This window comes from Euleptes europaea, chromosome 14, assembly GCF_029931775.1.
Source record: "Euleptes europaea isolate rEulEur1 chromosome 14, rEulEur1.hap1, whole genome shotgun sequence".
Lineage (NCBI taxonomy): Eukaryota > Metazoa > Chordata > Lepidosauria > Squamata > Sphaerodactylidae > Euleptes > Euleptes europaea.
The window spans coordinates 37,362,293-37,375,607 of record NC_079325.1 but is presented as its reverse complement, the minus strand read 5'-3'; the positions used below and the strand labels follow the sequence as shown (position 1 = coordinate 37,375,607).

Genomic DNA, 13,315 nt, shown 5'->3' with positions numbered 1-13,315 from the left:
ATAATGCATATATTCCTAGTTTCTCCAAAATTTGTTTTCCCTCCTGCAAAAAACCAAAGACATGTCATTCCCCCCACCCCATGTCTCCACCATTTCTGGAAATGTTACATCTACCCAATGCTTTGGGCAGAAGGTATGCTGCTAATTCAGATTATAAATTAGCCCAGTGGACACCAGTTCCTTTCCACGCCCCTCCTTCATCATGCTCATCAAACACCTGGTACCTGAAAGAGCCTCTCAAAGCAGCCCTTCTTGACAGCATCGCTGGGTAGAATGTAGGACAGTTCTGTGTTGGTGTCAGAGATGAGAAGGCAGGAAGTCACATATTTCTTGATGAACTGCGTGACCCGTACTTCGGAGCAGGGGCTAACGGAGGAGTGGGTTGGGGGGCTATGAGTCTGCCCAGCGTCTAAACAAAAGGGAAGGAGAGAAACTGGCGTTACAAAGACCAGCCTGCACCATGCAATGGCGATTGGGATACAAGGGGAGAGAAAGAGATAACATAAGCGAGGAATCAAGTGTACTAAACAGAAAGGGGGAAGGAAGATAAGGTTGAAGAGCTGGAAAAGGTACTGAAAAGGAGTAACTGAAAAGTTGACAGAGTTGGAGTGCCTTCCTGATGAGGAAAAATGTTTGGGGATGTTTAGTTTTACAAACTGAGAGGCTGCCTTATTCCCAGTGAGACCATTATGACATCTAGCTTAGCATTTGTCTATTGTCACTGGGTTGGGGCAGTAAAAGGTCTTTAACACCTGCCGTCAGACATCCTTTTTAGCTGAATACAGTGGGGACTGAACCTGAGATTTCTATATGCAAAGACTGAGACTTTTCCCCTCCCTATGACTAAGAAGGGAAATGATAAACATTCATAACATTATTTGTGTGGACAAAGGATTTTCACTTTATCTCAGGAGTCATGAAACATTTAGCGGATTTGCAGTAGTTCAGGATGGTCACAATGCATAAGGCAGTTTTTGAAGAAGAGTTGGTTTTTATACGCCGACTTTCGCTACCACTTAAGAATCAAACCTGCATACAATCACCTTCCATTCCTCTCCCCACAACAGACACCCTGTGAGGTAGGTCCACCACTCCAAACCACTACTCTTAACCACAACACGATGCTAGCTCACCACGCTAGGAGGTGGAGTCTAATTGTTCAGAATCGGAACCATGGTCCATCACTGCCAGCAGCCCTTTCCTGTGGCAAAGACTAGAGGGAGAGAGGCTGGGGCCAACCACCAGAAATTCATTCCCAGGACTGGGAGAGTGACAGGGTAGAGGGGCAGATCGGGAACACTGACCTGTGTTGGTCCGGGAGTCAGACTGCTTCTTGACCACAGTCAGTTTGTAGCCGTCACCGTAAGTGCTCTTCAGGAAGAGGGGTGAGCCACAGCACTTCAGCTTCCCATGCGAGATGATAGCAATGCGGTCACCGAGGAGGTCAGCCTCATCCATGTGGTGCGTAGAGAGTAGGATGGTCCTTCCTATGCAAGAGGAGCAGGAAAAGGGGAAGAATGACATCAGGAAAGACATACCAATGAATCCCAAAAAGAAACAGAGATTAATCCAGCTGCAACTTGAGATCAGGAGCACCTCTGAAAAAAATCTCTAAAGAGAGCTAGATAACTCGGGTGAACAAGCAAGCCATATAGCGCAGGAGAATGCATAATGCTCCAGGTTTTGAGCCAGTCTCTGTCTGTAGAGCCCTGGGAGGGAGCGAGTCCTTTAGGCTGTGCACCTTGTTTGTATTTGAGGATGAGATCCCAAATCGCTCTCCTTGCATAAGGGTCCACGCCAGCCGTGGGTTCGTCCAGGATGACTGCCCGCGATCCCCCAACAAAGGCGATGGCCACCGACAGCTTCCGCTTCATCCCACCTGAAAGCGTCTGCACCAGCGAGTGGCACTTGTGGGTCAGCTCCAGATCCTCAATCATCCTAGTGGATCACAACCAAGAAGGAAGGGGATAGGTTGGGCTAGCATCAGGAATTTATTGCTTACTTTAAAAATGTAAATCTCATATCTGAAATTTAAGAATATACATTTTCAAGTGGCTTAAAGTATACATTTTAAAAACAGCAAATGGCAATTATACACAAAATATCCCTTCTTCAAGGGACAACAAGTTTGTGAAGTCTTTCTTTCTGGCTAATTTACTAATTTCCAAACATGGGAAAGCTTTACTTTGGCCCGATTTAACGTTCTCTGCACTTTTGGAAAGAAGATACTGTGGTATACTGTATCGTATATAGGATCGTCTATGCCCTTGTGCAAGTGAGGAAGTTGAAACTGTTGGGCATGTTTTACTGGACTGCCCTTTTTAATACAATCTTAGATATGATTTCGTTACTCCTATCTCCCCCCCCCAAAAAAAAAAACCCTAGGAGATCAGAGGAATCATGTATTTCCCTTTTTCTCTTAGACCATGAGCTCTGGATTGTGGTTAGAGTTGCCAGAATTTGTGATGCTGCTGGAGTCTATCTGCATTTGTTTAATTAATTGTATTTGCTATGTTAATACCATCTATGTAATGTTTTTATGCAAACATTGTTGGTCCTGTATCTGTTTTTGTGCTGGTCTTTGACTGTAACAAATAACTCATTCATTCACTCACTCTAAAAACACCAATTATAATAAATGAAATTGACAAAAAACAGTACAGCAAAAATAAAAAAATCACCCTAGCAGCTTACTGAGGGGGGGGGGGGGGAAACTAAGACATAAAAACAAAAACCTACCCAAAAAAGGGTTTTAACCAGCACCTGAAATTCAACAGCCTTGGTTTGAAGAAGGCTAGCTGTAGGAAGGCATTCCACTATAAAGTAGGCCCTATCTCCAGCCACCTTCCTTCAACAGGTGGGGGCACACAGAGCAGGACCCCCAAGAAAGATTGGAATTGCTGAGGAGGTCCATGCTGCATCTGGGGATCTGCAATTATGACTCCTCACTGAGCCCCCCAGTGGGGCATAACACACAGAGACTGCATCCTCCCCCTCCGCCAGCCCTCTCTTGTTCTCCCTCTTCTCCAATCCTGGGCAAGACTCCCTTGATGGAGTCTCTGTGTGGGGAATCCAAGATGGTCAAGAAGCACCACAAGCTTTTCCCACACTGTTCTGACCTTCCAAGTAGCTCTGTGCTAAAACTGGAACACTGGAACCCATATACTATGTGTGCAGGTATCAACCTAGTAGAGCAGACAGCAAAAATAAAAAATAAAAAAAAGGTTGATACCTGCACACATAGTATTTGAGAGACATATACTAACCACTATTACAACTAGAACCAATCCTACCAGATGTTTGAGTAATTGGTAATAGATTTTACAACCTATACACATGCCTGGTTGGGTTTGAACTGTTTGTACATGTATGTATTTATTTATTTCTGTAAATGTGTGCAGGCTGAACATGTGTTTTAATTAACCACTGATTAATTCGGCCCAATAGGCCGAAACGGGTATGGTATGTGGTTACAGTTATCAACCCTAGGAAATGCCATTGTGCTATTTTAATGTTTTTAAATATTTTTAACCTTTACATAGCGCTTCTAATAATATATATTTTCAGTATTTATATACATATATACACACACACACACACACACATATATACACACACACACACACACACACACACACACATATTTTCTTTCTACCCAACCTTGGGTACCCAGCTTCTGTTTTCAGGTTGGGTTTTATTCCCCTCTTTTTTCTTCCACACTGGAACCCATCCTACAAGGGTGTCCTCCCCCACTCCCCAAATAATTTCAACCACGGCAAGAAAGAGAAAAGTGCTTACTTATCCATCTCCTTGCGTATCTCCTCTTCCGCCATGCCCTTCAGCTGCGAGTAGAACCACAGGTGCTCCTCCACAGTCAGCTTGTCAAAAAGGACATTATGTTGGGGGCACATGCCCAGGTTCTTGCGGATCTCATCCATCTCTGTCCGGATGTCGTGGCCATAAATGGTAGCAGAGCCGGATGTCGGTGGGAAGAGTCCTGTCAGGATGGACCTGAAGGGGAGGGAAACAAGTGGGGATGACATCAAGGTGTGCAGTGATGCCATCGAGAAGTGCCTCTCCGCTACCTGCAAAGATGTGAGAAATGTGACTTCCTTCTCTCCATGCAGCAATGAGGGAGCAACACACCCAAATATGATCAGGGCACCCTTGAATCTACTTAGCCACAATCTGCCATGAAATCTTACATTAAAAATAAATAAATAAGGGCAGTTGCCAAATACATCTTGGCTGCACAAAAGATTCAAGCAACTGCCATTAATTCAGTGCCTAGTTAAATATGCAATGATTCTGTGGCTATTTTAATCTCAATTCAATATTTTAAATCATGCATTCATTATTTACTTTTTCCTAAAGTGCTGAATGTTCCTTTTTTCATGTATTATTGTTTTACTATTTTGTCTGAGTCTATGTGCTATGTAGACTTCCTTGAATAAAAAATAATAAACAAAATGGAAAAAAAATAAGGAAACTACTGACCCAGTTTGTAACAGTAGAGTATTTGACTGGAAGTGGGCAGCTTCATTATAATGCTTCACACACACCTACAATATTAACTGGTTTGAAACTAGCTAACCACTGTTAGCCCTGACCTGGATAGTCCAAGCTAGCCTGATCTCGTCTGATCTTAGAAGCTAAGCAGGGTTGACCATGGCAAGTATTTGGATGGTTAAGGAATATCAGGGTCGTGAGATGGAGGCAGGCAATGGCAAACCACCTCTCAATGTCTCTTGCCTTGAAAACCCCACTAGGGGTTGCCATAAGTCAGCTGTGACTTGATGGCACTTTCCACCATCACTTTACCTTCTTTCCACCCCTCCCTCCCATGGAGATGCAAGGAGTGCCGTGAGAGAGTGGCGGGAACTTTTTATTAAACAACCCCTCCCAGTCCGGTAACACAAGTTCATTTCCTAGAGCTCCTTGAATGGTGGTCATGACAGCAGAAACTGGGTTAAAGTGTGTGGATCTACTACCCTTTGGAGGCTGAAGAAACATTTACAGAAAGTGGAAGGATGCTTTTTATACAGCCTCCTACACCCACCCCTTTGATGGCATGTCTGAATACCTTTCTCCAATATTTGAACACATGAAGTTGCTTTATACTGAATCAAACCCTTGGTCTATCAAAGTCAGTACTGTCTTCTTAGGCCGGCAGCGGCTCTCAAGGGTCTCAGGAGAAGTCTTTCACATTACCTACTTGCCTAGTCCCTTTAACCGGAGATGCCAGGGATTGAACCTGGGACCTTCTGCATGCCAAGCAGATGCTCTACCACTGAGTCACAGTCCCTCCCGAGCCACCCATCCTCAGCTTCCAAAACTTTGTGAGACATGGTCCATATACTCATCCTCTCACATTAAGGGATAAGAAGCTTTCCCAGAAAATATAGAAGTTTTAATGTTCAAGCTGCCAATTATGGTTTCTGCCTGACTGGCTCCCATTGAAGTACATCTATGTCCAATGAAAAACTACTACTACTGGGCTTTTCCCTCTTACCCCTGATGGTATCTGGCCTGGTCACCAGCTGCTCAGAGAGAACATGACCCTAGGCCCCTTGACATTTGCAGCTTCTATGTCCTACAGTTGAGTCACTCACATGGTTGTAGTCTTGCCAGCTCCGTTATGGCCCAGGAATGACACCACCTGGTTCTCATACAGGTTGAGGCTCAGCTTGTTCAGGGCCAGTTTTTTGTCTGTCTTGTAGATTTTGGTCAGTTTGTCCACACAAACCACCAGTGGAAGGTGGGTTGGCTCCTCCTCAATGCCACGAGTCTCCTCTGGACACAGAAGAAATTGAAGTGTGGGGATTACTATTAGCTGGAACACAGTAAGTAACAGTATACAAAGACCTCCCCAAGACATGTAACAGTAATTCAGTCATAACATCCTGCGGCAATGAGTTCCATGGTTACACTGTCCGAAGTTTCTCTCTATTCTGAACTCACTATGGTGGGATGCAGTGCGGGTTTTAAAATTATGAAAGGTGCAGACAGAATGCATAGAGCAAAGCGCTTCACCTTCTCTTATAACATTACAACTGTAGCTAGCAGTGATGATTCATAGAAAAATACCTTTCTAGTAGGATGAAGCACAATCTTATAAAATAGCATGATTCTGAAAAACTCTTCATCAGGCTTGAATTTCAGTACAGAAAATAAAGAGGAGGGGATATTGAAAGTGAAAAGTAATTTCAATGCATGATGAATATGCCCCTAGTCTGCACCCTGAAGAGTCTTAAAATGGAATATTGATATATTGCAGACTTAACTGGATTCTACAGTGCTGGGTGCAAAACAGATTTCAAAACACACTAAAGACTATTAGAAATAGATCATGATGGGTATCAGTGTGTGTCTGTAGCAGTAGAAAAGAGGAAGAATCCAGTAGCACCTTAAAGACTAACAAAACGTCTGGCAGGGTATGAGCTTTCATGAGTCACAGCTCACTTCTTCAGATAAAGCAGTAAAAATAGTTAACAGGAAGCTAGCTGTAAGTGTTGGGATTTTTTTTTTCTTTTGTGGCATACTGCTTCAGGCATTTCCAGGTGGAGGTGCGAAGAATAAGAAGAATAAAGGTCTCAAGTTAAATAAAGGCCTCAAGTTAAATAAATAATTTGCTCATGGAATTTACTGCCACAAGGAGTAGTGATGGCTACTCATGGACAAATAGTGATGGCTGTGTGTGTATGTTAAGTGCCGTCAAGTCGCTTCTGACTCATGGCGACCCTATGAATGAAAGTCCTCCAAAATGTCCTATCTTTGACAGCCTTGCTCAGATCTTGCAAATTGAAGGCTGTGGCTTCCTTTATTGAGTCAGTCCATCTCTTGTTGGGTCTTCCTCTTTTCCTGCTGCCCTCAACTTTTCCTAGCATGACTATCTTTTCCAGTGACTCTTGTCGTCTCATGACGTGACCAAAATACGATAGCCTCAGTTTAGTCATTTTAGCTTCTAGGGTCAGTGATGGCTACCCATGGAAAAATTCATGGACAGGGATGGATCTCTCGGTGGCTAAGTAGAACCTCCATGCTCAGAGGCAGTGTACCTCTGAATGCCAGATGCTGGGGATAAACAAATGGGGAGGGTTCTTGGCTTCATAGTTTGATTGTGGGCATCCAGCTGGACTAGATAGCCATTTGGTCTGATTTTGTAACGTAGTCCTTACAATCCAGGTTACCTTTGGAGGAAAGGGCTTTTTTAAAAAACAAAAACAAAAAAAAAATAGTTCTGGAGCAGATTGGGTAATGAACAAAATATGGTGATATAAAAAAAATCATCCTCACATGAGGGGTCCTCCTCTCTGAAGAGGAAAATCCGTTTATTTCTAATTGTTCTTCTTTGCCTTTCCTTCGTTGCATTTTCTCCTGAGTTTTATTTTCTCCTTTTCAAGGCCACCAGAACTGCGCTACATCGTCTAATCCCTTCCCATGAGCTCCCCAACCCTCCACTGCCTCCACCAGAGCACTCCCACTGCTATTTCTTACCCAGCCTCCTGTTCTCCATGGCACAAGCTTGATCTTCCTCCATGATACTCAAGCGGGTGGTACGCGACCACGGCCAAGTCCACTCCCAGGCCTCTGTGCGCCCGTTCCCCAGCCAGTAGGATTTCTGGAACGGGAAGTACCAGGGCCGGGGAAGACCATACATTCCTGAGGAAGGAACAAGAACTGGTGTGAAATCTGAGTTGGAGTAACTTCACTGCTAAGAGACTGAGGTGTGATCCAGAAGGTTCCACATTCAAATTTTACCTCTGCCAAGAACTTTGTGGTTTTAGGCATGGGAATAATAATACTGGCTTAACTTGTCGGGGTGTTATAAAGATTACAACAATAATTAGACCATGATTTTAAAAAAATCAAGAGAGACAGCTGAGTGATGTGCAAGAGCTATACGTCAAGAAACAGCAACGAAGCAACCAGGGTCCCCCATTCTTAATGGGTCCTCTGGCCCCTGTTGCTTTGGCCCTGACAAACCACCCCATAGCTGACTAAACTGACTTGGATATGGTTTGTTTCTAATTATTGACTTGCCCTGTGGCCTCTGGCTAGGAAGAATCACTTCTGGATTGAATAGGCAGCAAAATTTGGGGAAAATTTCCTTTCAAACATCAGAGGCATAACAAACGCTAACACAGCTACTGTGAGAGTGGACAGCTAAGCCCACACTCATGACATTTGAAAATGCCAGGACATTTGAAGCAAGAACCACAGCAATCTTTTCTTAAAAATCTGTTTCCATTTGTATCCTGCCACCTCCACAGGGTGGTGAACATGTTTCTCCACTCCTCCATCATATCATGTCAACCCTGTGAAGTTGGTCTGGCTGCCAATAGGTTGGCCAAACCTATAAATCCACACACCACTACTCCTGGGTGTACAACCCTGTAGCTACAGCATGCTTCTGACAAAAGATGGGCAGCTATGCAAGACTGGAAGACTCGCACCCCCATCCCATACCTACCCGGATGCACAGCCTCAATGTACCACGTCAGTATCCCATAGACCGCAGCATCGATAATCAACATCATCATCGATAGGAGCAGGTTGAAGTCATCCCCTTCCACAGGCGACTGGCTGAAGGTGTGCCACTGAATGCCCACGCCTGCCACCTCATACAGGGCAAAGTACTTGGAGCCCAGTCCAAAGGCTGTGGTGGACATGAGGGACTAAGAAAGAAAGGGCCATAGAAAGTCAGGTGGTTATCATCTCAACCACAATGTACACAATGGGTTCTTGGGTTCTCCCTACTCCAGACTATACATGAACAGTAAAAAAATTCTACATCAAGAAGGAATTAATATTGCAAAATTAGGCACATGCTTGCAGAAGTTTTACAGCTACACTACTCCTGAAAAGAAGCAAAGAACTGTCCAGGGTGCTGAGCACACCCCATGCCCTGGCTAGCAGAGATACAGCTGAGCCCACTGCTCTGGCTTTGGAGATTATACCATCCATCATGGCAAACACATTTTCAGCAGCTTTATCGTAAAGTATAGATAGTGGCTTGAAAAAGGTTCTACTCAGGAACCAGAGTTTTTACAATTGATACCAAATTCTGTGCTCACGAGTTACATTATTTATACTGCCCTGTCAGATGGTCATTATCGCACTGACATACAGGTAGGTAAACAAGGAACAAAACCTCCATCCTCCTCTACCTTCCATGAGAGGATGACTGTGGCTCACTGGGAAAGCAAACACCTTCCAAAAAGAACATCCCTGGCCTCTCAGCTAAAGGATCTCAGATGGCAGGTGCTGAGACATTTCTCTGCCCAAGACCCTGCAGAACTGCTGATAAGTTTTAGGTACTAGGTGAAAACATCCTTGTTTTCTTGGGGTTTTAAGGTGTAGTTCTGTCACATTTTAAAGTTTAGATGGGTCCATTCACATTTTACTGATGAATTTTACCTTGAGTTTCATCTTCTGCTATTTTGAATATTTAAAAGCTTTTTTTTAACATAGCAGCTATTTCATTGTTATAAATTTTGTTTATTGCTAGTTCTATTGGTTTTAGTGACTGAATTCACTAGGTTCCAGGAGTGTGGGTGGGTTTTTTAGGTGGGTATACCACCTTGGTGCAGAGAACCCCGTGGTGCAGAGTGGTAAGCTGCAGTACTGCAGTCCAAGCTCTGCTCACAACCTGAGTTTGATCCCAACGAAAGTTGGTTTCAGGTAGCCGGCTCAAGGTCGACTCAGCCTTCCATCCTTCCGAGGTCAGTAAAATGAGTACCCAGCTTGCTGGGGGTAAAGGGAAGATGACTGGGGAAGGCACTGGCAAACCACCCCGTAAACAAGAGTCTGCCTAGTAAACGTCGGGATGTGACGTCACCCCATGGGTCCAGGAATGACCAGGTGCTTGCACAGGGGACCTTTACTTTACTTTATACCACCTTGAGAACCTCATGACTGTGCGGTAGTAAAAAAAAAAAAAGATGTAAATAAACAGAATGCATAATGGAATCAAGTTCCCCTCACCCCAGCTGCTTGCTAAAAAGTGACCACAGATGACATCACTATCACCACACACTCTTCTTCGGGCTTTAAGCAGGTAATAAATAAAAGCAGGCAAGTGATGTCATCAGAGGCCAGATCTGCTCAAAGGTTCCCAGTTGCTGACTCCTTGCTGCTACAGAAAAACAATCAAAAGGAAGGCGGAAAGCCCCCATTTACTCACAGCAATGCACTTCTCGAAGGCTGTGATCTTGTCATGGGCCACTTCCTCCCGGATGGCAACATACATGTAAGGGACGTAGCTGAGGAAGTAGATGATGCCTCCACAGGCAGAGGCCAGCTTGGCCTTGGAATATAGCACAGACACCAGGAAACTGAGAGAAACAAGGCAAAAATCATACAAACCCACATTCTTGTGTAAAGAGAAGAAACATAAGAACATAAGAAAGGCCATGCTGGATCAAGTCCAGCAGTCTGATCACACAGTGACCAACCAGGTGCCTCTGGGAAGCCCACAAACAAGTACACTCCCTTCTCAAAGATAATTTATTCTGAGAGCCAGGACTCCAAGACCTTCCCCAACACTTCCTGCTTTACATACCAGGTCAGAGGCAATGCAAAATATTCCTAGAAGTGCATATCCTTCCTCTTCTGGATTAAGGACATGCCCACTCTGGATGCTTTGCCAGAGGGCCTTTTAAATTTTGGGGCTGTCAGCACTGCCCCAAGGCGCACACACCTATCTCCAAAGTGTGCTTTTATGCCACATGCTGAAAGATCCCAAATTCCAGGCCAAAGAAATACAGTATTCAAATTAAGCAAATATATGCCAGATGTACAGAACAGAGCAATTTAAGGGCTCAGGCCCATTTCCCACTGAAGTGATAAACTTGCATATGGGTTAGGGTTAGGTAATGATATGCCTATTATTTTGGGTGCGGTGGAAAACAGGCAGGATGGTGCTGCTGCAGTCATCTTGTTTGGGGGCTTCCTGGAGGCACCTGGTTGGCCACTGTGTGAACAGACTGCTGGACTTGATGGGCCTTGGTCTGATCCAGCAGGGCCTTTCTTATGTTCTTATGGTTAGGTTGTGTCAATTTACACTGCAGGTGGGGGGCTTGGAATCCAATGTCCCTTCATACAAAAAAAAAAAAACCCTACACTCAAGAAACTAGTGTGTCAGGCAGTGGTGAACTAGAATACAGCTTGTCACATGGAGGGAATTTTATTAAGAAGCATTCAATGTTGTGAGCCCCAGCCTGGACCCTAGGCAGATTCAGCACAAACTGGCTACACCTATGAGAACCAAGAGAAAGAGAGAGCTGTGAACTAGCAGATCCCCCATTCAGTTTTCATCACTGGCACAGACAGACAAGGTGGCTCCCAGAAACCCAGTCTCTACAATCTTGTGGATTTTATGTTTTTTTATGTATGTGTGTGATTTTTTCTTTTAAAAACCTTGTTGTTATTCGATTGTGTACACTGCTTGGTAGAAAGGGGAACGTTTGCCCCAAATACAGAAGAGTAATGTTCTAAATTAAAACTAAAACAACCCCCCACTCACAATATGGGGATACCACTATATTACAGTACAGAGAATGCTTGGAAAGTGCTTAGAACACACAAGTCGAATTCTGAGTGTGTTCGTCTCCTGTTCCCTCGCCTCTATCCTGAGGCTGCCTGTGCAGTTTCCCGCTCCCCGCAACTCACCAAAACATGATGGTGGCCACTGCATAGATAGCAAGGAAGAGCCAAATGATGAAGACATCGCTGTGCATAAGGACCTTTCCGTACTTGAGGATGGCAGTGAGCGCCGTGACCGAGATGGAGAGCTGGACAAAACCCGTGATGAACCAGGCTACCCAGTGCACGGCATTATTGAGCCCCATCATTTTCATCACCTGCCAGGGAAAGATGTGCACAGAATCAGCCCATCATTCCTGCCTCAATGACGTTTTAAGGAAGCTCACTTCAGCTCTCACACTTTTTCATAAAACAAACATAAGTTGCAATGTGGTGGAGGACACAGATTTATACTTTTTGTCCTTACGCACTTCCTCAGAAGTGATTAAGGTGGTGCACGTTGTTCCCTCTCTCTCCATTTCATCACAAAAGCCCTGTGAGGAAAAAGTCAGAAGGATTGGACCAAAAACATCCAGTCAGCTTCATAGCAGTGTGGGGGCTTGTTGTTTCTGAATCTTAACAGCATTCATATAATACTATTTGTGTAAGGAAAATAGGATTTACTGAAGATTTCAACTACATGACCACAGAAATATTTGCCTCCAAGTAGTCCCTGGTTCAAATCTCACCTGGGATATAAATTCTTAAGAATGGTTTACTGGAGGCTCTTTCAGCTTCAAACACCATCCACCCCACAACTATAATATGGGGATAGCAATACTAAATTACCTTACAGGATTTGTATTTCATTTGGAAAATGTATATGCCACCACAGAAGATATTAAACTAGCCAAACCATAAGATGAGATAAAACAAAAGCCTGGGCAAAATAAGAGTGCTTTGACCTACACGTCAACAAAGCAGGTGCCAGGCAAGCCTCGACAGCATGCTAGAGGGGGTCTTGCTGTTGAGTAAGCCCCACTCCTAACTGCCATGGGTAGGGCTAACAGACAGCAAGGCTTGAGACCTAGATCTTAACCATAAAGAAGGCAGCACAAAAGGAGGTGTTCCTTCCAGTACCCTTCATGGAGGAGAGGGGTATTCATGGCTACTAATAAAAATAGATACTAGTCATGATGCATACCTATTCTCTTCAGGATCAGAGGAGCATGCCTATGATATTAGGTGCTTTGGAACACAGGCAGGATAATGCTTCTGCAGTCATCTTGTTTCTGGGCTTCCTAGAGGCACCTGGTTGGCCACTGTGTGAACAGACTGCTGGACTTGATGGGCCTTGGCCTGATCCAGCATGGCCTTTCTTATGCTCTTAAAGTTGCCTACTAGTGAGTCAGACCGTTGGTCTATTGAAGCCAGTACTGCCTAGCCTGACTGGCAGGGGCTTTCCAGTGTCTCAGGTTAGGGGTCTTTCCCATCATCCATCTTATCCTTTTAACTGGCGATGTTAGGAACTAAACCTGGGACCTTTTTTATGCAAGCCAGGCACTATACCAATGAGCCACAATTCCAAGCTGATCAGGGCTTTAAAAGGTAAACTATGAATTGTGCCTAGATTGTTTCATGGATAACCCACACCACGCACACAATGAGCTTTGAAAGCCTCAAAGTATTGCCTTCCTTCTCCTGCAAGGAAATGCTCACGTTAGGAGGCAAAATGTGTGCGCTGTAGCGTTTTGCTCACAGCTCAGCATCACTTCGCCATCCCCAGGGA

The 13,315-nt window shown here is 44.4% G+C and overlaps 1 protein-coding gene across 1 annotated transcript in view; it reads right to left on the bottom strand.

The window, feature by feature from the left end:
- Positions 1–13,315, bottom strand: part of ABCA2 (ATP binding cassette subfamily A member 2) — an 86,821-nt gene that overhangs the window by 23,913 nt on the left and 49,593 nt on the right. The window contains exons 17-25 of the mRNA XM_056860221.1: positions 11,674–11,864; positions 10,187–10,337; positions 8,474–8,678; positions 7,498–7,662; positions 5,613–5,793; positions 3,799–4,011; positions 1,742–1,938; positions 1,305–1,487; positions 225–409 (exon numbers count right to left, since the gene is read on the bottom strand). Coding sequence (XP_056716199.1) covers positions 225–409; positions 1,305–1,487; positions 1,742–1,938; positions 3,799–4,011; positions 5,613–5,793; positions 7,498–7,662; positions 8,474–8,678; positions 10,187–10,337; positions 11,674–11,864 — 1,671 coding nt within the window. The remainder of the gene's footprint in view (positions 1–224; positions 410–1,304; positions 1,488–1,741; positions 1,939–3,798; positions 4,012–5,612; positions 5,794–7,497; positions 7,663–8,473; positions 8,679–10,186; positions 10,338–11,673; positions 11,865–13,315) is intronic.